The sequence below is a fragment of the Manis pentadactyla genome, chromosome 8 (genome assembly GCF_030020395.1).
Source record: "Manis pentadactyla isolate mManPen7 chromosome 8, mManPen7.hap1, whole genome shotgun sequence".
NCBI lineage: Eukaryota > Metazoa > Chordata > Mammalia > Pholidota > Manidae > Manis > Manis pentadactyla.
Genome location: NC_080026.1, coordinates 18,777,381 through 18,805,301, shown reverse-complemented (window position 1 = coordinate 18,805,301; position 27,921 = coordinate 18,777,381). Strand labels below are relative to the sequence as shown.

The following is a 27,921-nucleotide window of genomic DNA, read 5'->3' as shown; positions in this document are numbered from 1 at the left end:
ATGGGTCAGATATTTATGGAGTGCCATCCATGTGCTTGCAATTGTACAGAACATAAAAACACCAAAATGTCTGGAGGGCTTTCAGGCAGAGGACTTGCCTTTACACCACTGTTAATGAAATGGCACATTTTATGCGGTGCTTATCATGTCTGTGTGTTGCTTGATATCCTGACATGTCCTACAGTTAACTCTAGGAAATTTATTTTTTGGCACGGCATAGAGACAAAGTTGTAGCATATGGACTCAATTCAAGTTCAGACTCTCAGATTATTGATGATAGACAGGGTGTGAAGAATGTTCCCCTGCCTGCTGGAGGTTTGTGGTGAGAGATCACATGTACAAGGCCCAGCAAGTAAGTTCTGTAAAATCCTTTCATTGGACCCTCTGTGGGCCTAGGGACCAGGACAGCGTTTGAATTGAAAATTGTAACCTCTTTGTTTTCTGCTAAAAACCTGGACAGAAATAAGTAATTAGTGGAGGAAGGATTGGCCTGTTTTGTTCACGGCATTACTAAAGGGAAAATATTACAACAGTTGCTGTCCTGAGCTTGGTCAAGGGGAAATTGTGAAGGCCAGCGAGGGCCATTCAGGAGCAGCAGGCCCCTGGTTACTCACGAGTAGGTTATTCCATGCTTTGCAGATTTTTAATCCCAATGTGACTTCTATCCAAGTCTGACTTGGGCCCTTTTGTCTGCTGTTAGCTGACATGTATCTAGGAGCCACAACTGAATTTTAATATTAAGAAAAGAAAACAGGCTTCACCCCCCAGAATAGCCTCAGAGTTTTCCAAAATCAGCTGAAAAGTTATTTGTGAGCATCTCTGCCCTGTTCCTGTCCACCCGCAGGGAAAATTGCATTAGCTGTATTTATTAAGAGAAAGAACTACATAAACAATAACAATTGCTAGAACATATAGAATGCATTAGAGTGAACAGCTGATAATAAATGGGACTTTCTAGGTTCTGAGTTCCAGAGACTTCCTCTATATATGACTACCTTTTTCTTTTCTTCTTTTCATTATTTTTCTTTATCCTCAGTTTGCCAGTCTGATGGTATCGATGTGAATGTCATGTAGAGACAAACTCTTGATCACGGACTCTTTTGCAGGAAATCTACAAAGATGCAAATACCCAGGTTCACACATTAAGGAAAATGGTCAAAGAAAAAGAAGAAGCCATTCAAAGACAGTCTACCCTGGAAAAAAAGATTCATGAACTGGAGAAACAAGGGACCATTAAAATTCAGAAGAAAGGGGATGGGGATATTGCCATACTGCCAGTTGCGGCTTCTGGTGCACCGTCCACAGGGTCAGAAGTGGCAGTGGGTAATTTTGTGGGACCAGTAACGGGGGCTGCTGCCTCGGGTCCCTTGCCCCCTCCTCCCCCACCACTACCTCCATCGTCAGACGCACCTGAAGCAGGTAAGAAACCTGGGTGCGAGAGCTGAGGTAGTTCAGGGAACTTTGTATTTCTTCTTTTGCCAACTGTGCATTTAATGTCCTTTGCTCTGCTAGCATGGTCTTTTACTTACTGATTTTAAGAACCCTTTACATTTTGAGATTAAGGGTATTAATCTTCATTTCACATATGTCGCAGTATATTCCCCATTTGTCAGTGAGGAAATTTTATAGTCTAAAGAAAAAAATCCTTGGTCTTTTTCAGTGTTTTGTTTCTGGATGCTTTATCTGCATATGACATAATGCAGGAAAAATCATTCCCCTATTTTCAAAGTCAATTTGTTTCTTTTCTTTTGCTAGTGCAAAATGGTCCAGTAACCCCACCTATGCCCCCCGCTCCTCCCCCCCCTCCCCCTCCCCCGCCGCCGCCTCCTCCCCCCCCTCCCCCTCTCCCGGGTCCTGCCGAGACTGCACCAGCCCCTCCCTTACCACCGCCCCCTCCTCCCTCTGCACCCCCGCTGCCCGGGACGTCTTCACCCACAGTGGTTTTCAACTCAGGATTAGCAGGTAAGAGCACAAAAATTAAGACTCAGGTACTTGACAGGAAATACTTGTCTTACCCCCAGAGGGTTAAAGCCGTTTTTTCAAAGTCTAGGTGCCTTGTAATCCACCACGTGCCTCCTCCTACTCTAAGAACATTCCTGCTAATGTAGCAGGTAAAGGGCAGTTGGCGCAGAGGCAGTTTTCTCTGGGTAGCCTTCTTACTGTCTCCCTAGCAGGGAGTTCTGATCCCACACCGACTTCTGCTCTCCCCACCTGGAGGAAGGGACAGGGACAAGGTACCATCCTCGGGATCGGTGTGTTTCCCTGGGTTCAGCACACACCTGCGGACGCCTGTCGTGGTCAGGGCTGACCCAGCCCTGCTGGTGCTTCGGGCTCTTTCTGGGAAGGTACTTGTGATGTGGTCTCTGAGACGGGGAAATGCCTTCCTGGTGTGTGTGGTTCCAGGCATTTCTTCTGGGCATCTGGGAACACCAGCACTCACTGTGGTGGGACTGAACTTCCAGGGGGACTGTTGGCACCCTGATACCTCTTTGAAAGGCTTCCGAGTAATGCATGTTGTCCTCCGCAAAGCAGGAGAGAGCAGCCACCCTACCTCACCGGAGAGAAAACAGGGTGGGTGTGGGGCGAGGGGAAGAGCGCTGCTCTAATGCCTTGAAATGTAAGTTCTTGTTTTCAACTCATGGAAATGAATTTTTACTTTTCTGTAAGATGCTGCAGGCTGTTTTCTAGCCATGGAGTGTTTCCCTGGCATTTGGAATTGCTCTGAGCCTTGCTGTGCCATCCCTGTGACAGTGGATGATTCTGTTCCTCATTCATTTCAGCCCCCCATGAGGTCTCTTCTTTCCAATGAAGAGCTGCCTCTCTTGTCGTCCCCATTTCTGAGGCTGCAGTAGTTCTCAGAGCCTTTTGACCGAAGTCCCAAGTGACAGCTGTAAAAGAGTTCCTGGTCTCCATGCCACAGTGTCCCCTCAGCAGCTTTGCCAGCCATAGTCGTAGTCATTAGGACCACTTCTTCCTAGTGACCGAAGCCCCTTGGGACATCAGAAAGAGACCCATAGCAGGCCTGTTCCACATCAAATCTGTGGTGTTTACTTCCACCCCAGCATCTACAAAACTGTCGAAGAAACACACAAGATGCCTGTTCAAAGTAATGTGTGTTCACGTTAAACCAGTGACTTCTTTCCACTTTTCAAGGTTTCCCCCATCTGCTACTTTCTTCTAGGACTTTATTCCTTCTGGAGGACAAACGGTGAAGGAGTGTCCTCGTGGAACTGTTGGATTTTGTAATGTAAACAAACAAAAACCTCTTAGTGAGCCCCAGGAACGCCTTCCATCAGCAGGCTGTTTTCAGTGACTGAGTGTGAAAACCGTAGTTGTCAGATGCACTGGGCTTCTTCTAGGCTTTGCGTGTAGCCCCCTAAGAGTGCTCACCGAGAGATGTGTCTGCCGTGGCGTCTCTCACTTGGCGTGGATTCATTTCCCTCGGCAAAACCTAACATGCTGTCCAGGTTTTGCTTCTGTTCATCTGAGCTCATTAGCAGGACTCGGAATTGCCTTGGCAGAGCGAGAGGGCAGGAGGCTGAGGTGTGCAGGTCCAGGGCTCCCTCCTGGCACGGGTCTTGTTTCCGCTAGTTGATTTTTTTGCCTGGGCTCTTCTTACTACTTAATTTTTAAAAACCTGTTGGCTCTATTGATTGCCTCAGCTTTAGCATGTGGAATTCAGCTAATCACCTGTGGCTGCCTTCAGGGTTGCTGCAACCCAAAGTTTGGCCTTTGTATGTTCTGTAATTTTTAGCGGACTGTATGTGGATTGAAGAAATTCCTCTTTAGTGCTGTAAGTGTCCATTAAATGATTACAAGGTGTTCTGTTTTACAAGGTGTAAGGATTAGAATATCCTTATGAGTCTTTGATAGTTCGAGATCAGGCAGTTTCAACAAGGCCTTAAGTCTCTTTTTTCATTCCTCATCCTTAATTGGGCCGGTAAGGCCTAGCGGTCATAGCCCGTTTTGTGAGATGGTTTGCCGGTATTCACAACTCTGTGTGTCTCTCTGGAACCAAGAAGCCAGACAGAATCAGGATATCCCAACAGAGCCAAAAGGCAGAGCTGGGATGATCTGCCCAGGGTTCCTGGGAAGCCAGAGCCTGTGATATGCTACACCCCAGGATCCGCGGGCATTACAATGTTTTCTCTCTTCACCAGTCAATGAGCAAATGTGTTCTTGATGGCCAAGACAAGGGACTAGAAGGAGGTCCCTAAATTTATCTAGTTGAGCTTTCTTTGCATTTTATAGAACAAGTATATAGCGTGGGATGTGCGTTTGGAGAGTAAGGCGTACTTCCTCAGACCTGGTAGATCGACCTGGCTCCCATTTCCTGGTAGGACAGACTGCTGGGCAGTCTGTCACCTTTACTGTCTCTTTGGGGCATGTGCTTTGGAACTTCATAAGGAGAATTTGGACTTTGGATGATGATTTTTCCTGAAAAAATTGTTCATATCTTATGGAATATTTAGCACATTTCAAAACGGCTGTTTATACCACTACAATAAAATAATTTTTTCCCCCTCTTCTAAAAAGGATTATTTTTTAAAACAAAATAATAAGTGAGTCTTTAAGGTGGGCCCAAATGGAAATGAATTTTTGGCTGGGTGCTTCCTTGTGAAACGTGTCCAAGAAGCATGACATTCTCTGCGAAGAGTGCGTGAACTGCTGAGCCGCTCGCCTCTAACCATATCTAATTGTTTTTGTATTTTCTTTGTTCTTTCCGCTTCCACAAAAGATGGGCCCATCAAGCTTTTCTGTAGGTTCCTCCTCACTGTGTTGAGTATCTGCCATGTGTCCCTGTCGGTCACACTGCGCCTTGACATCTGTGCACTCCATCTGACACTGACCCATTGCATTGTGACTTTGTGCCTGTGGGAAGTCCTGGTGTTGGCTGGCTCTTAGTCCAGGTTTGCCCACACGTTTTAATGGAGCCTGCAGAAGTGATTACGGCCCTTTCAGCAGACATCCTGGGTATCATACACCACCTCCTTTCCCTCTGAGAAAAGGAGTCTTTTTTCTTTTAGTTTAATTTTCCTAGTTGGCTCTAAGGTATCAGCCCCAGAAGGTGTGGAGATTTATTCTGAGGCCAAGGGCAGCTCTTCCACCGAACCAGGAGAAGCTACCGGGCGTTGCTTTTCCTGGCCCCCCCAGCGGCCTCGGCGCTCTCTGCGGCCCCCCATCCCCACCCACGGGCGTGCACAGAGCCACCTCCTTTTGCCTGAGCACTGGGAGCGCAGGGTACATCGAGCTCAGCTCTGGGCCCCTCCTCCTCTGCCCCCTTCCCGTCCCTGTTCCCTGTGCTCTGAGAACTTCCTTGCCTGCGTTCTGATCTCAGGCTTATTCCTGATCTTGCCAGAGAGTTAAAGGTAGGGTGGCTGTGAGTGGAATGGCCCTTCGAGTCCTGAGGCCTGCAGTGCCCATGAAGAGGTGGTGGAACCGAATGGCTCTGACCTGCCCCCTCAGATGATGGAAGGATCCCGGCCCAGCCTCTCCCCTTGTGCCCCTCAGCCCTGCTGAAGGTCAGACCAGAGCAAGGCTGCTCCTCTGGCCTGTGGGGGGGCGTAGACAAAAACTATGCTGCGAGCAGTGGGCACTGTTGGGTCAGGGACTCAGATGTCACTGTTTGGTGGCAAAAAGGCCCGGGTCGCAAAAAGGCAAAAAAGCTGTGTCTGTGTTCCTGCATGCTTCTGTGTGCACTCACCATATGGCACTCGTGCTGTGTGTATGGCCTTCGTAACGCTGGAGGAATGAGAGGCCCTGCCTGCCTCCTTGTTGCAGTCACTTCTCATGGAGGCAGGCAGCCGGGTAAAGCCCAGCCGTGTGTTCTGTGCTGTGTTGAAGTTCTTTGCCCTCCCTTGCTAACGATGGCGAATAGTGAAGCTCCTAAATAGTGCCGTGGGCGTCCCAGGACAGACTTAGAATGCTGAGCTTAGAGCTGAATGAATGGCTTGGGAAGGCTTCTTTATGATGCGTAATTAATCAATGGAATTTTTATGCAGTACCTTTATTTTTAGTTCATTTCCTCAAAATAAGAGAAGCTGTCAGTCCCTCCCCTCGCCTTCCCCACCACTCAAAGGCAGATCCCTTCCTCTCTAGTAAGAGGAAGGAAGTATATTTAACGTGTTCGTCAGTGCCTCCTGGTCACATATGACCGACTCCTGAGGAGAACTTGCTCTTCAAAAAGGGAGGGAAGGGGACTGTCATCATTCTCAAAAAGTGGTACGAATCCAGATTTCTAAGGACCCCTCTGTGTTCTTAGTATATTTTCTATTTTGGGCTGTTGGTGGCCCTTCGTCTGTTTGGAATAACTCGGCAGCCAGTGTAATCCCCGTCATCCAGATCGTGCACGGGAGTATACTGCTCTGGCTTGAAGGTCAGCCTCGCATCCCTGGTGGGTTAGACAGCTGCTATCTGCAGTCTCTGATGTTAAGGTTTGTTTGGAAGTTTGTGTTCGAGGACCAAGAATTTAGGTTGACAAAATTTGGCCCTTGTTCAACAGTGTCAAACCAAGTCATACTGTGTATTTGCCCTCTCTGCTAATAATATTAATTATAATTTTGGCCCCCAACACTTTGTCTTAAGCATTGTCCTAACACTGTGACTGTAGTGCAGCCATCCATTTGCCTGCATTCAAAAAAAAAAACCAACCCCTGGCTCTTAGGCAGCTTTAACACAATGTTGTGTCAGTCAATCACCCAAACGATGGCCTCCCATTGCTCTGGCCAAAGCCATGTGTGATGTTTTCTGTATTTAAAAACCCTTGGGCACCTCTTGCCAGCCTTCCTCCAGTGTTAGGGTGTCATCTGCAAGGTCTGTTGTCTGACTGTTCTTGAGGGTCATGGGGTCTTGGTGAAATCTTACTTACTTTCATTCTCTCTGACCTCTGTAGCTGTGAAAATCAAGAAGCCAATCAAGACAAAATTCAGAATGCCAGTTTTTAACTGGGTTGCCCTGAAGCCAAATCAGATCAATGGCACGGTCTTCAATGAAATTGATGATGAGCGAATTCTGGAGGTAACTTTCTCATTGTCCAGAAAAAAGGGGTCCTTTCTGGGCTGCCAGGATGGAATGAATGCTGTGCTACCTAGAAGTTTCAGCCATAAAAGTGCTGGTATTTTAATTGCCTTGAGGTAAAGCAAAGGATTTATAATATCAGAGAATGAAATTGAACACTATTTTGTAAGGTGGTTCTAAAACTATGTTTAGAAAGTTATGTTGGAATAGTTTTGAGCATCTTCAGTGTATGCTACAAAATATATATCTGACAAAACCCCTGCCCTTTATAAAAAGGCATAAAAACCCTTTATTGAACTCTTGAGAGAATAAGGCTCAGTAATCACATTCACTAGCTGGTTTGATGGGTAGTTTAGTCCATGGTTGCCACCCCTGCAAGGTAATTTTTGAAAGCCAATTGAATCGGCTGGTTGGAACCAGTTGTCTATTTTAGACGTTCACATCTGCATATGTGGCATGAGTCACACTGTAACACAAATAGGAGTACAGAGCAAGCCATGGCTAAGGACGACAAGTAATGAGTAGAAAAAGTTAAATTCTTTGATGCTTAAGAAACTGTCTAAATGGTGGCTTCCTGACTTAAATTTTATGTGTAATCCAGTTTGCCTGTTTCATCCCTCTCTACCCCAGGACTTAAATGTGGATGAATTTGAGGAAATATTTAAGACAAAAGCCCAAGGTCCTGCCATTGATCTTTCTTCAAGCAAACAGAAGATAACGCAGAAGGGATCAAACAAAGTAACATTACTAGAAGCAAATAGGGCCAAAAATCTTGCCATAACATTAAGGAAAGCTGGAAAGACCGCTGAGGAAATATGTAAAGCTATTCATGTGTAAGTAGGGAATTCTGGAAAAGTATATCCTAGTAAACTTATAATAAAAATGGAAGGCAGGAAGTTATGAGTTGGTAGATTACAGAAATATTTCAAGAGTGGGGTAAGATCTAAGATAAAAGATGGAACAATTCTCATATTCACATCCCAGAGATTCCCTTTGTTACATGTGCAACTTCAGAGCTCTATAAAATGCTGACACTAAAGAGGTGGACCAGAAATTATCCTCAGCAATGATGTGTTAGAATGAGTAATTGGTCATTTTAGAAGAATAACAGCTGGATTGTGGCAGCATTTGTTATCTTGGTCTGCTCTCATATATACCTATAGCCATGCTTACATAAAAAGAAAGTTGAGTGGAGTATTACAGATGCTAAGAAAAGGGAGAAAATTTTGGTTTTCTCTGGAGTATCTGAATTTTATCTAGATTTGTTGAATACAAATTTAATGGCATTTGTGGAATGATAGAATTCAACGCCAGACACAGATATGATACAGATGCATGTTTTAATCATAGCAACGGGATGCTATGCTCTTAGCACTTCCAGGAAATTTTAAACAAAATTCAGTTCTTTTTTATCCTTGAACTGAAGAGAAGGCATTAGTTATATCTACTTTCCTGTTAGAAGAATCCTTGTACTCTCCTTGTGGTCATGGTGACTTGTAAAAAGAAGGGTGTTTTATGAATCAATTCATCATAAATTGGTATTTCACAAATTTTGATCGAAGATTCTAAGAGGAGTAATGACACTGAGAAGTCAATTGTTCCAGTTTCATGTCCTCACGATCATAATCTAATGGTCTAGTGCATCCTATAGTCTGTTCTGATTTGATGTTAAAACCTGATATGTGTTCTGGTTTTTAATCTTCAGATACCTTGTTTGTCATGATAACTAAATGTAATTCTATTATTTAGCTAAAGATTGTCTAGAGAATAAAATAGGGAGTGTGGTGAACCGTTCATTTGTTCAAATTGAGCATACATTTGCATAGACCTGGTATTCTTTCAAGGGATGTGTGCATTTAAGCCAAAGCATCTATATAGTACAGGCTTTTGGTGCAAATTTTTCTAAAGAAAAAATATCCCAGACTATTGGCCTAATGGAAATACTTACCGAGTTCACTACTCTATAATTGTGTATATAATATTAATCTCCTTAACTAGCAGTACTTCACATGCCTCAAAAACCATGTCTTTCACCTAACCAGTAGTTGCTTCAGCCTGCCTTCTTGCTCTTCCTATTGTCCTGTGCTGTTGATTTCTAGAGGCTTAGAGCTATACTAACAGTCTAAAACCTCAGCATGGTGATTGCAGTAATGTCCAGGTTTTCAGGAAGGACCAGTGAAGGCGCCTGATGCACGGTCAGGAGCCAGCACCAAGCGGTGTCTTCACAGGCCGACCGTGGACATGGTCAGCTCGTTGACTTGGCTCATGATCTGGGCCCGATGGAGGTGTGCTTGAGAGGGTGGGAGGTATTCTCACTGACTTGTCCACATCTGTCTTCAGATTTGACTTGAAGACATTGCCTGTAGACTTTGTAGAATGTTTGATGAGGTTCTTGCCAACCGAGAACGAGGTGAAGGTGCTTCGGCTCTATGAGCGGGAAAGGAAGCCTCTGGAGAACTTGTCGGATGAAGACCGGTTCATGATGCAGTTCAGTAAAATCGAGAGGCTCATGCAGAAGATGACCATCATGGCCTTCATTGGGAACTTTGCTGAGAGCATTCAGATGCTCACTCCTGTGAGTGGACCAACTCTGGCAGGGGAGGGGGTCCAAAGAGATATGGGCCTTTTTTTTTTTTTAAGCTCCTCGAAATGTACTTAGTGTTTATGGGCTCCAAAGGCTCAGAACTTTTGACACTGCATTTTTATTTTGGCCATCTATTTCTCATTGTGCATGCCAAGTAAATTTAATAATGATGAATTTTCATATTCCCTATCGTGCTCCTGAGAGGATGCCATGTTCTGTGCCTACTGATGTCCTCTGGATTTCAAAGGGCACTTCAATATGGAGGACAAGGAAACCATTTTCTCAAACTTGGTTACCTCCTGAAGATACCAGTCATTTGGTTGGGTTGGCAGGACTGAAAATGTGACTTTCACTTCTAAAAATTACCCCATGTCTTTAGTGAACAGACTTACTGGCTTCCCCTGGAAGCATTAACTTTACCAAAGGAATCTTCTTCCTTAGAATTTTGTTATGAGCACTGTGGTGGTGTAGGAAGAATAGCTAACCATCTCTTGTTCCTATGTGTTAATCTTGTGGAGGTTTAGGAATATCATGACATAAATACTATAAATAGTTCTTTCCCAGTATTTCTAAGTAAACTTTTAAAAATTACTGATTATAGTAGCATGTCTGATCAAAACATGTTCTGAGACTTCTAGAGGGAGATTATATCCCTTTGCTGTTTAATTTTTAATTTTTCATTCTTGGAAAACTCCATTGATTTAAAAATGTAAATTGTATTACAGGGTTAGAGTTGGTGGGCAGGGAACTGAATTCTGCTGGAAGATGTTAACCCCTAACTCTGAGTCTCATTGGCTACAGATCCTGTAATAAGCAAGCTTTTGACATTAACTCATTCAAATACTTCTAGAGAAAAGTTTGCATACGATGATGTGGTTACCAAAGACCTAGCAGGACACATGAAATTTGTGATATTTAGTAGGAAAAATAGAATCTCAGTATTAAAGCTTTAATGTCTCAGTGTGGGTCAGTTTTCTTCAGTGTTAATTTTTCCAATTAGAGTTTCCCTTTTTTAACATGTCTTTTTTTCCCCTTCTTACTTCCTTTGACCGGAATCTAGCAACTGCACTCGATTATAGCAGCATCTGTCTCTATAAAGTCATCCCAAAAACTCAAGAAAATTCTGGAGGCAAGTGAAGTTTCCTCATATACGTGTGTGGAGGAGGTGATTTGTCACTGCATTCCTCTGCTTGGGAATGCCTGGGGTGCTGTACTCATGGGCTTCTCTTTTCTCCCTTTTTTTTTTTTGCAGATCATTTTGGCCCTTGGAAACTACATGAATAGCAGTAAGCGAGGAGCGGTTTATGGATTTAAACTTCAGAGTTTAGATCTGGTGAGTGGACTAAAAATATATAAGAGCTAGATGAGACAAAACAGCTGGCAAAGATTAAGTCCTGGAGTGGAGAGAGTCAGCCCTTGGGAATAGGGGTGGGAATGTTTTGATGAAGATGCTCTGCCAGTGGGAGGACCAATTGGTACACATTTCTGAACACCATTTGGCAGCGAGCACTTAGAACCTTAAAAATACTCATACCCTTTGAGCCAGTATTTCCATTTCTAGGAATCTTCCCTCAGGAGTCTGAATTGTGGATGCTGTGTTTTATTTATAATTGTAAATAATTAGTAACAATGCAATGATTCTACACTTGGGGAAATAATTAAATATGGTACAAGAGTAGTTAATATGGTGAACAATTCTTCAACTGTTAGAATATTTATGATGAGTTTTTAAAGTAGCAGATAATTTTATATTTAGAGAAGAAAGTACAAATTGCACATGCAGTTTGATTTCAGCTAAGTAAAATAGGAAAACCGAATGGAAGTAGGTTAAGATATTAACAGAGACTAGATGAAATTAGGGAATTTGTTGGATTGCTTCTTTATACTTTTATTAACTAAAAACTTTTTTTTTTCCTGGATGGAAAAGGGTGCTCTGCTTTTCATAGTCACCTGCCTTAACTGAGCAGGATTGGAGAAAACCCTCCACAGAACCCCTCCCAGGCTGGGCTGGGCTTACATGGCTTCTGTGTGACAAGGGTGGCAGGTTGAGTCCCCAGCCCTGGGGAGACATGGTGATTTGACAGGGAGTTTTACAGTTAGTCCCGGTTCTGGCCCTTAGAGGGTCATGGTCCATTAAACAAATCTGCTTTGGGTCATCTGAGACTGGGGACTGAGAGAGGGCCTGTGCCAGGTGTGAGGATCACGTGTGGGAGCCTGACTTGCAAGGACTGCCTTGCACCCACTGCCACCTCCACCCTCACTCTGGGCCTTCACTTTGGAGAGCCCCTGAATTGGAGTCTTCTTGCTTTTAAACCAGGGAGGTGTAGCATGTGTGTGTGTGTGTGTGTGATCTGATACAAGTAAAGATGTGTGAACAGTTCCAGGTGCTTAGAGGCCTCCCTGATGTGAAGCATACCTGTCAGGAAGCGCCCTCCTGGTATAAACATCAGTGGGCCGGTTTGCCACAGGACACATGGTCTTGAATCTCCGTGGAGATGTTTTGTCTGTGCTGGGACACTATGCTCTGTCACTGACTTGAGTGGGAGGGCATCACCTGGTGGGGAACATCATTTTTCACTCTAACCCACTTTCCCTTTTGTTTTCAGCTCTTAGATACAAAGTCAACAGACCGAAAGCAAACACTGTTGCACTATATATCAAATGTTGTAAAAGAAAAATATCACCAAGTGTCCCTATTTTATAATGAGCTTCATTATGTGGAGAAAGCTGCTTCAGGTACTTGATCTCAGCTATTAATGTTACTCTTGGGTGCTGAATGCCTTTCATCTCGGGGGACTGTTCCCTGCTGGAGCAAACACTGTGCAGGATGCCTTTCAAAGAGCAAGGCTGAAACATCAAACTCTGAGCAGGAATGCATCAGCTGTGGCGCTGCCCACTCCTGGGAGCAGTAGTGACTGCAGACGTGAAGGTGACCCCTCAAGTGTCCTCTGCTAAGACCAGGTCTCTGGGCCTCGTGCACCTGCCTTCTTCCATTTATTGCCCTTTTCTATTGCTGTCATTTGAAGTAAGAGTATGAGACTGACCACCCCCCAGTAAATACCTGAATTTGATTTTGTGCTGTCCCACTTGCTCAGATGTGGCAGTTTTAAAAATTTTGCCTTCAGCCTGAGCACAAGTTCATTTACGATGACTTCTTGATTGTTATTTACTCTGACATGCATTTTCTCATTTAAATCATCAATGACTCTGAAGTAGTTGGGGTGTAGTACAGGATGGTATCCCAACGCCATTGATTAGAAAACTGACATTTTTAGAGGTTAAAGGTCTTGCTCAAGGTCACATGGGTAAAAATGGACATGTCAGAAAAAGAACTAGAACTCAGGTCATCTTCTCATATAGTGCAGTGTTCAATGTACCAGGTTCTCTCAAAAGAATATTGGGCTAAAAAGAGGAACAAGATGCAAACTGACCTTGGAGTTGGTTGCATGCCGTGAATCTCAAGTTATGAGCTTGAACCATGAGTCGCCAAGGTGATTACTGTGATTTCATATTCCCAAGGCCTACCCCAGACTTAGTGACTTGCATCTTTGAGGGCAAGACTTTCTCTGACTTTCTTAGGTAGAATAAATGGCTGCTGCTTCTGCATTCCCACTCAAGAGCGCTCTGCACTGCCCTCTCAGATGAGATTTATCAAATTTTATAACAACAGTTTGCATGTCCATTGCAAGCTGTGTACTTCCAGGTATAACTGAGTTTCATGTACCTTTCTAATTCCCTTAGCCCCTGGCAAACTGCTGGGGGGAATAAAGGAATGAGCAAATGAATGAATGAGTGAATGGATGTACCATTACCAGCAGTGGTGCTGCTGGGGGCCTGGTGGAGACTGAGGCAGGTGGAATGATATTCTTGCTGTGAATGACTGTGCTGTGCTGGCGGTGACAGACCTAGGGGGCTCAGCGCTCCCTCAGGCAGTTACCAGGATTTCTCTTCTGATGGAGTGATTTTTCTTCTTTCAAGTCTCTCTTTGCCTAAATTAGGGGTTCTTTAGCATCACAATCCTTATTAACACACAGAAAAAGTAAAAAATTCCTATCTTACTTGTGAACACATTTTATTTGGCCCAAATGAGATTCCGTGAAAGTGTCATTTGAGAAAAACTAGTTGGGGAATAGACTGAGGTCCACTGTCTGAATTGGTGCCCAGGTGAGCTGACATGGATTCTTTATAGCTTCGCTCCTTTATTCATGCCTTCATTTCTCCAGGGAACTTTTTGAGTCCCTGCTGTGTACCTGTTACTGTCCTAAGCATTGAGGAGTCAAAGGCAAAAAATGAGTGAGTCTACTGAGGGGAGAACACACAGTATTATTCTGTAGCTTATCCAGGTGCAGAGCCGAGTCAGCATCAGAGCGGGCCTGGGCCTCCTGCAGGAGGCTGCCAGAGTGTACCTGCTCTGGGAGGGTAGCCACAGGGTGAGGATAAAAAGGGTCATGCAGAATAAACCTTCTGAAGCAGGGAAGGATTGTTTAACAAAAAGCTGCCCAAGGTTGCTTTTGAGTTCCTAGTGGTCAGTACAACTCAAGTTCAGCAGGTAAGATGCTGCCCCCTGCTGGAGAGCCTCAGAAATGCAAGAGGTCAAAGTGTGTGGAAGAGGAGTAGAGGATCCAGTTGTGGACCTGTCAGTTAAGGCACCTCTTGGTCTATAGGCCATCCAGTAGCTTATTATCTCCCGTAAGAGAAATGGAATAGCTGGGTACCAGCACGAGATTTGGAGTCCACAGTTGTTATCCATCTCTGCCACCTCCTAGTTGTGTGGCCTTGGGCAGGCCACCAAATCTCTTTCCGGCACTTTTCCTTGTTGGCAAAATGGGCCAGTGGTGCAAATGAATTGGTGCACGTGAAGCATTTAATGCAGTGCTTGGTTGGGAGCCCTTAGTAAAGTTTCATATGAAATGATCTCTGCACTGAAAGCTGGAGCTGGATCCTCGAGTAGCCCTAGGATTCCGCCGCGAACTCGGCCTGCCGCCAGACACGCCGTGGTTTTGGTGCTCACAGGGTCGTTTCTTTCTCTACTTCAGTCTCCCTTGAGAACGTTTTACTGGACGTCAAGGAGCTCCAGCGGGGCATGGACTTGACCAAGAGGGAGTACACCATGCATGACCACAACACGCTGCTGAAGGAGTTCATCCTCAGCAACGAGGGGAAGCTCAAGAAGCTGCAGGATGACGCCAAGATCGCACAGGTAAATATCTCTGACCCTGGACGCCAGGAAGAAGCGATTGGGTCTCTTAAAGCCACCTGGGGCACTGGGCCTGGCATTGGGGGAATTGCCCCCTGCCTGCTGAGGGTAGATTTCCTAGGTACTAGTGATTATTATGGGTAGGATCTTTCTGAGTATTGTACCTGGAAGTGCCCTGTCCTGCTCATTGTCCTCTTCTATTCTGGGGTCTCACCATCATCTCCAGAAGCCCCCACCTTCCACTCCTCGGCTCCCTGTGGGTCATGTATTCAGTTCAACCAACACTCAGCCAAGCTGTGTTCCCAGTGTGTTGGGTTTCTGTAGGCCTTAACCTCAAACTCTTAAACTACACTGGGGTCAAGTTTATACACTTGAAAAACAGCCAGAATGGACTGAATGCCGTCATAGCAGGGAGGACGGAGTGTGTGGGGCCTGAAGAAGGAGATGTGGCAGAACAGCTCCCTGGAGGCTGGCTGCCTTGTGTCATGCAGAGTTCAAGCAGAGGCTTTCATGTCCCTGATGTGGGGACACCGTAGAGCATCGGAGCAGTGAGCTGGGATTTGGGTTCTGAGTGATGTCTGGCCTGGTTGGTTGTGAGAGGTTGTGTCACGGCCTTGGGAAGCTCTCGAAAGGAATAGTTCCTCATGTGTGTGTGTGTGTGTGTGTGTGTGTGTGTGTGTGTAGAAGTGGCAGGAGGTCCTGAGGTGGACTCCTGTGTTGCACTGTTGCATTCCTCGGGTTGCCCCTGAGCAGGCTTTGGGAGGAAGCACGGAGGCTGTGGGGAGGTGAGGAGGTGGAGATGAGAGCGTGGGAGCCGCCGTGGGGTCGGTGCCGCTCTGCTGCAGCCCTCCCCAGGAGCGTCAAGTTCAAATGCTAGAATGAACGAAATTTAAGAGAAATTTGCTTCCTCACAGGATGCCTTTGATGATGTGGTGAAGTATTTTGGAGAAAATCCCAAGACGACCCCACCCTCTGTCTTCTTTCCTGTCTTTGTCCGGTTTGTGAAAGCCTATAAGGTAAGCAGGAGCAAGGCGCCCGTTAAAGCCTTCCTCAGAGCTGTTTCTCAAGCGGGTGCCCTCCGGAGCCATGCCTGAGTGTCAGCCTCTCTGCAGAGGCCCCGCCTGTTCCTGTGGGCAGCAGAGCTGGGGTGTCAGTGGGACAGCAGCGCCTGGCGCTGTGGTGACTGGGCACTCCTGGGGCCCTTAGCCCATGGGGCTCCACTCAGAGTCCTGAGGCCCCACCTGGAAACAAAGCTCTTGGCTGCCCGTTGGGGTGAGTGAGATGCTTCAAGACCACTGCTGTCCCACTGACCATTCACTATGGAGCAGGGGGAGGGCTCGGGCAGTGCAGGCCGCCTCTGCAGTTGTTGGGCTGTAGAAGGAGGTGCAGTAGCTGAGGTTGCGGAGATCCTGCACGGTCAGCCCTGCCCAGGCCTCGGGCTCTCCAGTGCAGACAGAAAGGGCTGGGAAGCTTGCTGCTCTGTTTCTTCATCTAGATCTGTAACGGCCCTTCCTTTTACTGGGAGGCCCTCTGTGACATAATCCAGGGCAGTGGTCTTGAAAAAGCATGTGATCTAAAGAGGTGTGTGTCAGAGGAACTTGTACCTTGAGAAAGAATGACAAGGAGGGTTACGGGATTGTAGCACACTTTAGGAGGCATCACCATCTCCACTCTCCTGGCTTGGCCACCTATAACCGTGGTAATGTTGGTGGAGGAGGGAGGATGTGCTAAAAGAGGGGAGATGGCAGGGTCACCCACACTTGAGAATCATCGTGTTGTATATAATGGAGGGCTTTGAACCACCCTTGAGCCTTTCACTAAAACTCGCAAAGTGACGACATTGAGCCATCTTCTCTTAGCGTGGCTTAGCACAGCAGGGCTATCCCAAGCTGTTGGCAGAGGGAGGGTGTCCTTGGCAGGAAGGATGAGCAGAAGTCCATGCACAAGACACTGAGCTGTGAGCAGTGACATCGCTGGTCACCCACTGCTGCTGACAGGTGCTCTAGCTAGTAAGGCTTGTATGCTGCACAGATGGTGCAAGGCGGCTCTTGTTCTGTACTGGGACTTCATTTCTCCAAGTAAAATACTTACAAGTCTAAGGTCTAAGAAGAAAATACATGCTGTTTTTAAATCATACAGTATAAGCTGGGAAGGGGCTCTGGTTGGCCTCAAAACCTGATGCTTAAAGAGGAAAAAGAGGAGCTGCCTTGATGATCTGTGGGGTGTCACAGGTCCGAGCCTGTGAACAGGCCCCCTCCCCGCAGTCCTGTAGCTGGATCCAGGAGGCGCTTGTCAGGCAGCAACGTTAGGGGATGTTTCCCTTGCTCTCAATATTACATAATGAATGACCTCCCAGCTGAACACCAACCTGTCGATCTCGTGGGCAGGTGCTGGGGTTTTAGGATGTCATCTCCTCCCTTTCTTTCCCAAGTTTGATCCAAAATGAAACTTAAGACAAAAAGAACAGAGATCCAAATGTACACTTTATTACTGGTGAAAGCTGTATTGGGGATATGGTGCGTATCTGTGTGCTTACACTTCAGCCCTGAATTAGGAATGACTTATCAGTTCACAGCTAGACTCCTGGAAGTCTGTTCGGGGAGGCTGGCTTCAGGAATGCCCAAGGCTGAGTGGAGGGGACCCTGTTTCATTTCTTGTCCCGAATTCATCCGGCTGGTCACACTCTGTCTCTCTTAGGAAGGAGTGAGCTATGGGAGAGAGCCCAGAGGTGCCACTTCGGTGAGGCCCCTGAAGGGAGAAAGGGAAGGGAATGGAGGTTTTCTCCTACCCTTGGGCAACCGGAGAGGAATCTGAGAATTCTACTTTCAGAGAAGCCATTGGTAGGAGGACAGAATCTGGAAGCAAAACAAACTCATAAAAATCACTGAGCAGGGCTGCCGAAAGGGTCAGGTCCCCTCACATCTGTGGGACTGAGACTGTGAAGCAGGGTGGGCACAGAGAGGATCGCTAGGAAACAACTTGGAGATGAGGTTAATTTCAGCTACTAGATTATGAGGAGGTGTGACACCGACAGACAGTGAAACCCTTAATCAGAGTTCTATATAGGCAAAAGGTGTAGATCTGCGGAAGCCTCCATTCTAATTCCTGGCTTCCCAAGGATTCTCCAAGAATGACTGAAAACCCTTGATTGCTGTCTTTTCCACTGATGTAATCTTGATTCTTTTGACTCTGCCCAGCAAGCAGAGGAGGAAAATGAGCTGAGGAAGAAGCAGGAGCAGGCACTCATGGAAAAACTCCTGGAGCAGGAGGCACTGCTGGAGCAGCAGGACCCCAAGGTGAGCTGTGGCCCGTGTCTGCGGGGGGGCAGGCCCTGATGGCCCCTCACAGGCAAGCAGGGAGCAGGGTCGGAGCCAGATGTGCACGGGATCCTTACCACTTCCTCCTGGGGCTTGGGAAGTTGGCAGATGGACGTTTGTTCTTTCGTTACTTTGTCCAGTGACCACTGGAATGAGGCTAAGAGCCTGTTTGTGTAGCATTGCCAAGTTTATAGATCCAACTTAGACTCAGTTGACTATAGAGAGAGGCGCCGCCACTCCCCACCGCCCTGCCCCAGGCAACCTGACTGCTTAGTGTCCAGGTGAGGCTGCGGGGTTGCCACCGGGGCTCGCCTTGAGGGCGGGAGGGCTTTGCTAGGAGGCCTGGACGGGAGCATTCCCCGGAAGGAAAGGCCATAAGGACTGGCAAGTATGGAAGTTTTCTTGATCCTCTACACCGAAGTTTAAGAAAGTTGATGGTTATTCCCAGCTGCCTCCTATTGCCACAGGATCCAGCCTTCCCGTTGCTGCTAGCTGGAGCTTTTGTGTGTTTTCCAGTGACTTTTTCTTTCCAGAGGGTTTCTGAGTGGCTTTCTGTTGGAGCAGCAGCGCGTAGGGGTGGTGCTGTGTTTCCGGCCGAGGCTCTTACTAGTAGAGTAACGCTCAGCCACATTTTGGACTTTCTCAGACCTCGAATGGGTAATGGTCCCCAAATCTTTGCCATTCTTCTTTCTTCTTAGTCTCCTTCCCACAAATCAAAGAGGCAGCAGCAAGAATTAATTGCGGAATTACGAAGGCGACAAGTTAAAGATAACAGACATGTATATGAAGGAAAAGATGGTGCCATTGAAGATATTATCACAGGTAAACGCTGCTTCCTGTCTTTGGCCCCTGGAGATCACACCGGCCTCTCCCAGCCTGGGCCAGTGGCAGATTTTACTGCTGCCTTTGCCCGGAGTTTGAAGTTCTTCAGGTGACTTTACTCTGATCCAGCAGTATGCAGACAGACTCCATGCTAGTGTTTGAAGTGTATTTATAGTAGCCTGGACACTGCCTATCAGAAACCCCCAGCATACTCTGAGAAATTTATTTTTCAGTATCACTGGGACCCTGTAGGTTTGTTGCCCCAGGGTTCTTTGTAGTGGTTTTCCGTGGTCTTCCATTTGTCACCACACTCCATTTTTTGTTCCTCGTGGCTACTCCTGCCCACCTGCCTGATTAATAAATACTATAGACAAGGCCTGCTCAAGGGTCTGTACTAACCACAGTTAATGCAGGTTTTTCCAACATCCTCTTTAAAATCCTTTTTTTCTACTGATTCAAAGTAACTAAAGACAATAGGAAATCGGGAGTGGGTGCGTTCATTCAGATGGGCCAATAGGCTTCTAGCCCAGGGCTGTCAGTCAGGAATGGTGCCTAACCCCGGTGTGGCTCTTGCCTGATTAGGTTGTAGCCTAACACTTCCTGCTCAAACCAATTCTCTAGGATATCTGCATTCTTTCTTACAGACTGGGACAGTAATTTGGGGCCACTGTCTTTGGGCTGCACAGAACTTTTCCTCCATGTCTGTTGCATGTGAATACTATTTGTCAGTTCCAAATATATTTAAAATTTTTTATTATGAGAAGTCTAAGAAATATGCAAAAGTAAACAGTATGATGCATTCCCCTACCCATCACACATCAAAAGTTCTCAACTCACGGCCAGTCTTGTTACATGCCTGCTTCTACCTGCTCCCTGTTCCCCACTGTCTGGGATTGTTCTGAAGCAAATCTAAGATACACAATTTCATCAGGGAATATTTCAGTATGTATCTTTAAACGATAAGGACTCTTTAATAAAGCAAACAAGCATACCCACAGTACCATTATCACATACCTCCAAAACTAGCAATTCCTTAATATTCAATATCCAGTCATTAGTCACATTTCCCCAGTTGTCCTGCTTTTTAAAAAATATAACCCTTAGAATTTTTACTTCTAATTTCTTGTTAATAGCATAGTAAATAGGAATCCCAAACTGCCAAAACCACAAGTATTTTCATCAGCTCAGACCCAAGGACATGAGTAAACAAATCGTCAAAAAGGAAGTCAGTAAGGAGTTCCTTTCCCAGAGTGAAGTCCTTAGCTGACACATGAAAATGCCGGCCTGTCCCTGTGTACGGTACACGTGGTCTGCGTGCAGCTCCTGCTGGTCGCTCAGTGTTCACCCTGCAGTGGCTTGCAGACGGCTTCCAGATGCAGCCCCATTGCTTTCCATCTCCCTTTGCCTCCCCCACGCTGAGAGAGAAGCTTTGCTCTGAGCAGGACCAGGAGGAGCTCGCCTTGGGTAATAAGCACCTCTTAGCCTCGGTGCCACAGTAAGATGAACTTACCCATAGAGAAGCTTCCAGCCTTGTGCATTAAGGACTTAAGAGTTCCATTTTCACCAGTGTGTTCTCCATCGCAGTGGCACCTGGCTTGTAAAATGAGCCGAACGCACGGTTTCCGTTTGCCCGAGGTAATCATTAACCTACCTTCGGAAGGGAATGAGTATCTGACTGTGGAGCAATTCTATGCTCCTTGAATATTTTCCATTTTCCACCCCCCAAGCCCCAGACTGAGTAACTCTGTTAGACTTTGTGAGTTCATTCAGGTACATGCTGCCTCCCCCTTTCCTGCTCACTCCTCACCCACCGCCTTCCCCAGGCATGGTTAACAGGGCACTAACTGTGTACTAACACGAACGGATCTTGGCTGTCCACTCTCTCCTGTTTGTCTCACTGGGCTGTCGATTTCCATGCAGTGCTGAAGACGGTGCCCTTTACTGCTCGTACTGCCAAGCGGGGCTCTCGGTTTTTCTGCGAACCTGTTCTCACTGAGGAATACCATTACTAAACTATTACTCTTTCTCACCTGATGCTCTTAAAAGGTTGCTACAGATTTTTTTTACCTCTCCCGTCCCTGTGTGTGTCTGTTGGGGCCACCCAATGTGCTCGCATGGAATTGTCATCTCCACCACATTGTATTTCATGTTGTCTTCATGCTGCATGGTTTTGAATTTCAATCATTACTGCTTAGAGCCACTTTCAGTACGTCTCGGAATGAACCACATGGCTATGATGGTCTAGGTATATGAGTTGAATTAATGGAATTGCTTGCAGAAATTTTCAGAAAAATAGTAATAGAGCACTACTGTGAGAATCAGCATTGGGAGCCAACTAGTTTGCTTATAAGATTTTGAGGCTAGTATCTCTGAACACAAATGGTAGTCATTAATAATAATATTTACTATACCTAACATTTATTGAGAACTTACTAAGTTCTCATAGGCTTACAGATATTAAGCCAGCCTTTTTTTGTACCATTAACACGCTTTGACAGTAAAATGAGCTGCTACACAAACGTTCAGGAATGCAGAGTGCTCTGAAGTTGCAAGCAATTTGCAGAACTGTGAACTATGCGCAGCTGTAAACTGGACCTTTCTTAACTGTCTTACATGGTCCCTAGCTGCCACCCACAGTGTGATGGAACTCATGGTATGAACTTAACACAGGGGGCCCTTGTGACCTAGAAGCTTGTATATGCTGATAGAGGCAATCCATGGCTTTATATTCACCTCTTTTCCTTTAAGTGGCATGCCCAAGTTCAGCTTTTAGCAGTTCTACGCTGGAACAAGGCTGCAAGGCAGGAAATGACAGCAAAGGCTTAGGAGCTCCCCACCATCTTACCTCATTCACACTTCTTCACTGGTGGCACTGTTCCATGTCAAACCCAGGGTATTCCTCCTGTGATGAGATCGTCTCCGGACCTGCTTCTTTGGTCAGGATGGTGGCACCAGAAGTACAACAAATACCCATTATCAGAAAGTGCCACTGTTCTTAGATTTAAAATAAATAAATAAATAAATAAATATGTAATTTCCAAGAAGTAACTGCCCGGGCTTAGTTCCTGATGGCTAGAAAAGGAATAAACTTCTCTGCAGTGCCCAGTTGATTAGAAAAGAGACAAGAAGGCACATGCTCTAATTGGAAATAGCCATTGTTTGGTGCCCGTGCTGATTGACATGGAACTGGGTATGTGTTTATTTTGTGATATTAAGTCTTCTGTGACCTGTACTCGTTGTGTTTCTGTCTCTAAAGATATCTACGGACGTGGAGAGTTGTTGCCTGCTCTGTTAACTACCAGTGCTTATTAACAAGGCTAGGAACTGTCATTTCCTTGGCTGATGTTTCTGTCCGTTGCTGCTGGACTATTGTTCTGGAGCCAAACTTCAAAGCAGCTTGGATCTGGGTGGTCAGAGTGCTGGGAGGGGAGACACTGCCATCCTTTGTTTTGTCTAACATCTCTTGTAGTTGTGGCCTCCTACCCTCTTTCTCTGTTGGCTAACATGCCCGGGAATGTTAAGCACTAAGTTGAATTGCTTTCCATTTTCATCCCATTTTTACTTAACCATCATTTTGTGTTTTTGTTTTTTTCTGTTTAGCCTTAAAGAAGAATAATATCACTAAATTTCCAAATGTTCACTCGAGGGTAAGGATTTCTTCTAGCACACCGGCGGTGGAGGATGCACGGAGCTGGCAAGCACTTTTTACTTAGCTTCCTCCTCTCTGTATGCAGATCAGTGGTTTCAGCCTATGGTTGAGGGTAATACTGGTGAGAGTCTGACTGGGGAGAAGTCTTTGTACCTCATATTCCAAAGATGGGAGGCTGAGCCACTCTGTTGGACTCTCTGGCCTGCTTCCACAACCCCCAGTGTGATGGCTTGGGCAAGGGCATTTCCAGGTTGGACTTGCTTCGGGCACTAGGCTCTCCTTCCTTACGCCTGTGGTCTTTGAGCTATTCATTTAACCCTATTTGATCTGGAGATCAAGTCCTGGGTGGGGAATGTGATATCTAGCGTTTGAAGGATTAGGATCTAACCAGTTGCCCAGAGGACTCAGGAACCACAGAACTGTAGCTCACTGCATGTTGGGAACCAAGAGTGAAATTCTAACTTTCCCCCACCACTCTGGGCCGGGAGCAGGGGCTCCACAGGATTAGCACATGCAGAACTATTCTTTGCTTGAACTTAAAACGTCAGGCAGGGCTACAAAGTCCATCGATTAAGGAGCTTGTGGGGACTGTGCTGAACCTGAGCACATAGGTCTCGGAACTCACTGAGCTCCAGCTTTTTTTTTGCCATGTAAGAATTTGGGCCCAGTATTGCCAGATTCTCCAGTTTTCCAAGAGAAGCCAGAAAACCCTGGCTTTTGTGTTAAGTGCCAATTTCAGTATCAGGAAACTGTATTTAAAAATGTTAAGTTGGGAGCTCAACATTCTGTGGGTCAGGTATCAGCTCCATTTCTAATCTGAGGAAATGAGGGTATAAAAGATTTGATCTGGTTTAATTGTTATTTATGTGTATTTCCCTTTCTAATGGTAGAATGTTTCCTAAGTGAAGTCAATGATACTAAGTTAATGAGAGGGAAATACATACCAAGCAAAAGAAGGGGAACAGTTCAAAGCCTGCTTTATTATTTTTTTTCATTATCACTAAGTCCATCAAAAGGAGGCTACCTGTCTTACTCATCAAGAAAGGATGCTTTCGTACTGTGTACTTACATAAAATTCCTGTTTATCCCACTTTACCCCACTAGAACAATGCCTGCTTGAACTGATGATAGGCAGTGGTTGATTCATTCATTCCACAAGGTAGTTTTAAAAAATGTTAGGCATTCTGCTGTGCATTTGCAATACAAAGTGGAGAATGCAGGAGGGATAGTATAACTTCTCTCCTCTGATAAAAAACAACAAAAAACTGGGTGACAGGAAAGAATGTTCCGGAATGGAGTACAATTTTTTAAGTGATTAAGTCAGCATTATATTTCTAATTCACAAAATTAAAAAACTGATCTCAGGTAATATTAATGGAGTAAAAATGGAACCTGTGTCTGCAAACTATAGGTTCCTTCCTTAATGATTAAAACTTCATATAAGATAGGACAGGGCAGTCAGTTTTATTAGTTTTGCAGTTTAAAATTCATTGCCATTATTGTTATTCAGGTTTCCAGAAATAAAAACAAGTACAAGCCACAGCTATTTCCAATTGAAGAAATTTTTCAAAATAAGACCTTGTCTAGATTCTCTGGCCAGTGACAGAAGCAATCTCCTCTCATGTATTTTTCTAAAAGTTCCAGAATCCCACCAGTATTACATCTTTTGTTTTGACTATAAATACCGTGGGCAAAGTACATGTCTTTGGCTCAAATACTCAGTGAGTTTGAAGGGCCTGTTAGCTGACTTTTCTACACAAGCTGCTTTGATTGGCTGCCAGCTGGCCTTTGTCTTGCTTAGACACAGGGTATTAGTGGTGGCAATTCTTTCACTGGTGCTCTCCTCTTTACAGATCTTAGAAACCAACCATACAGACGAGCCGATGCGGTGAGGAGAAGTGTCAGGCGGCGCTTTGATGATCAGAACTTGCGTTCTGTTAATGGTGCCGAAATAACCATGTGAACCTGAGACCTGCCTGTATGAATAGAGGGTGTTTGTGAATGAAACTATTCACATGAACTTTATGTGCTACCATTTAACTGCAGCCTTGAACATAGATAAAATATTCTAAGGGCTCAGATTTAGCAAACACATAGGAATTTAGGAGTGATGGGCTCTCTTTTCAACCTTTGTTATTAACAAGTGCCTCAAAGTGGAAATACCTGCTCAGATTAATCAAAGCAATAGGATTTGATTTGATGATTAGGTATCTTTTTACACCAGATGGTATTCAATTTAACCAAAATGTAAATTTCACATTACATTTATTACCTGCCATTTTAATTGTCCCATGATGGCCCACCCTGGTTTCCTGATTAGTTGTAAATAACATGGATGAATCTGCGTGGGCTTCTTTTGCTGAGATGTTTTTAAGGAATTAATTTGTTTCAGCCATACTCATCCACTTTGTATTCTTAAGGGCTTGTAACATGGAAGACAGAAAAGTCGTATGATAAACTGGTGTCCCATAACCAAGCCCCAGCGAAGTATAAACAGAATGCAATTACAGGGGCGCAGAAGTCACTCATTTCACATTCTATTACTTCTGTGCCAGGCAGGGTATGATGCCCTCTGTGAGACTTCACCAGGCTGAATGCAAGGATATGGTGGCCTACAAATGTTGTGTGACTCACTCTCAGTACTGTGTTCTTCAGCTAGAGGCAGCTTTTAAAAATGCAAATGTATATATTAGCACTAAAATTAGCATCTCAGTAATCAGAATCGCAATTTCTGAGCACCATAATGGGGATGTGAAAACAGAAATTGGTGCCTTGCTAGCCAGGGGGAGAAGTTCACTAGCTCTACCTACCAACAAGCATTCAAGATTACTTCTGCTCCTGTCAGTAACCTGGCCTTATTTTCTGACAATCGCAGGGTTATCTTCCTCCTCCCTTTTGTAAATTCAAGATATATTTGGCATCATATATCAAAGCCAAGTTGTTGTATTTCTCACATTTGGGAATTTCAATTAAATTGCAGAAATACATTGGGAGAAACCTAGATATGTAATGGGACTAAATGGCCAACTAAGCCAGTTACTTTTCCTTCCTCTCTGGCAGGGCACTTGATCCATTCCAAAGTCAAAAACTGGACTAAAGCTAATTGTACTTTTCATAATACACATTCTTCTTCTGGCTTACCTTCCTGGTACATTACAACAATATATTAATTGTAAAGTTTATTGTATAGTATTTAACCAATGAATTTATTTTTTGTTGTGCTTATGTGAACTCCTTGGTGAAGGTCCCATTTTCCTTGGATAATGTGTAGTTATATGATCTTTTTAAATGTACAGATATTTTGCTATAAAATTGGTGCAGTTTTTTATGGTTTTTACACTTCTTTAATTCCCACCTAAGCCTCTGGGTAATACTGTAAATACTGTTTAAAAATGCATCAGCTTATGCTATACAACCTGAATATTATTTTAACTTATAGTTCTTTTTAATATATTTAACTACAATGACAGTTTAGGGGATCAGTTACATTTCACTTTAGCATACCTATTTACAGAAAGATTACTTTCAAACTGCCACCTGCTAGCACATTTTCATAAATGTGTACTTTAAAAAGAACATGCCAAGATTTTGTCTTTATTGACTCAACATTCATTTTTCTGAAAAGAGCAACTTGACCATGAAGTACAACACAAAGTCCTTTTTGCGGTCCTTTATTATAAGCAGCCGTTGCCCAAAGCTCAATGCTGATCACGTTAAGATGCCAATTTATTCATCTACCAACAAGACAATAATGTTGGCATGTTCTCTTCTGTTTGTCTATTAATGGGCCTGCTTCTTAGCAATATTAGAAATGTTTTATAAAAAAAGCAGTTCATGTTACTTTTCTGATCTTTTCATGACATATGAGCAAATAAACTATTTACACTACTATCCTGTGATATGTTGTAGTTTTTCAATGGTATATTTTAAAGGGTTTTACTTTATGTACACTTCTGTCTTCTAGAAGTTATGTCATGCTTCTTGAATACAGATCTGGTAAATTTTAAGAAAGATCCCTTCCTGTACAAACTCTTTATCACTTGCTATATGGAATGTGGGAACCAAACAGACTTTGGTAGTTGGGTACACATCTCTAAAATCTTGCTTATGAATTTACTGCTTCCAGAGAATAGCACTCACTTGGTGAGATAACCTCCTTGACCGATTTAATGAGAATGCTGTGCAAATACCTGCAGGTACCCCTGGATGTGCCAACTAAGTAAGTTGGCTAGCAAGGTACATGCAACCAGTTTAGCCTCCACTGCACAATACTGATTGTTAGGATTACAAGTTATCAGAAAAGTTTATGTGCAACGTTTACTATCATCATCTTTTTAGGGGGAGTAAGGAAATTTGAATTCCAGAAAACTGTCCAAGTGGTTTTGTCAGGTAGCTAGGCAACCATGAGTGAGTCCCGCTCTGTCCTGGACAAGGTCCTCCCCATCTCCACCTATTCTCTTGTCACCAGATAGCAGAACATGCCCGAAATCCATTCTGTTTATGGTTCAGTTTCCTGCCTTATCAGGCCAAACAAGATATAAAAAGCCCAAATGGTCTTCAAGACCAACAGGTTGGCTGCAGGTACACACAGATCCAGAAGGTGGCCCAGAGTCACCTTGGCGTTCCTTACAATAAATTGACATTGCAGTTTTGCCTAGGTACTTATGGGGGCCTGTGCCCTAGAAAGGTTATATAACCTGAAACTATCAATCAGCAAGTCAATTAAATGATGTAAGATGTGGGGAGGGGCTTTGTACCATTAAAAAAAAATTCTAACCGTACTTACTGCAACTGTTTCTGGTTTCCAGCCAGTTTGCTCTTCTCCCTTCTTGAGAGTGTACTTTCCCTTTGCTTGATAAAAACTGCTGCTTAAGACTTAATGTCTGTCTCTTGAATTATTTCCTTTGATAACAGGGCTGAGAAAACACAACGCACTGCCCCCAGTCAACAGGTTAGAAAACAACTCTTGGAGGACTGTAGTCTTTTCAGTATTATTGCATGGGTTGTCTGTTCCCAGGTCTCTACTCTTTCCACTGTATGCAAGTTATGCGATATAGCCGAGGTTTTATAAAGAGGGGAGAAAAGTTAAATTCTGCAGTAAGAACCTCTAGTTTGTTTTGTACCAGGACAAGTGCCTCATGATAAAGATCTTTAATATTCCACAGATTGAGTTTTCAAGCCCAAACTACAGCAGTAAGTTTTAAGTGAGGCTTTATGTAAAGCCTCAAGTTAGGTTTAGGGTATTATATACCAGTGGATTAATTTTTAAAGATTTTTTACCAGTGACTCAATTAAATACCCGTGTTCCCCACTCCCAATCCTCTCAAAATCTAAA

General features: G+C 44.6%; 1 protein-coding gene across 9 annotated transcripts in view; it reads left to right on the top strand.

Annotated features, from left to right (window-relative positions):
• FMNL2 (formin like 2) overlaps window positions 1-26,477 on the top strand; it is a 289,350-nt gene extending 262,873 nt beyond the window's left edge. For 2 of the 9 annotated variants that reach the window (XM_057505579.1, XM_036928268.2), the window contains 13 exons: window positions 1,107-1,419; window positions 1,756-1,962; window positions 6,893-7,017; window positions 7,648-7,850; window positions 9,358-9,592; window positions 10,662-10,730; window positions 10,854-10,934; window positions 12,208-12,337; window positions 14,638-14,801; window positions 15,713-15,814; window positions 17,996-18,094; window positions 18,814-18,937; window positions 24,440-26,477. In XM_057505579.1, the coding sequence (XP_057361562.1) occupies window positions 1,107-1,419; window positions 1,756-1,962; window positions 6,893-7,017; window positions 7,648-7,850; window positions 9,358-9,592; window positions 10,662-10,730; window positions 10,854-10,934; window positions 12,208-12,337; window positions 14,638-14,801; window positions 15,713-15,814; window positions 17,996-18,094; window positions 18,814-18,937; window positions 24,440-24,549 (1,962 nt within the window). In that variant the 3' untranslated portion in view covers window positions 24,550-26,477. Of the gene's footprint in view, window positions 1-1,106; window positions 1,420-1,755; window positions 1,963-4,738; window positions 4,760-6,892; window positions 7,018-7,647; window positions 7,851-9,357; window positions 9,593-10,661; window positions 10,731-10,853; window positions 10,935-12,207; window positions 12,338-14,637; window positions 14,802-15,712; window positions 15,815-17,995; window positions 18,095-18,813; window positions 18,938-20,857; window positions 20,984-22,537; window positions 22,632-24,439 lie in introns of all 9 variants that reach the window. The other 7 variants (XM_057505577.1, XM_057505575.1, XM_057505576.1 and 4 more) reach the window with 7 other exon arrangements.
• Window positions 26,478-27,921: the final 1,444 nt, after the last annotated feature.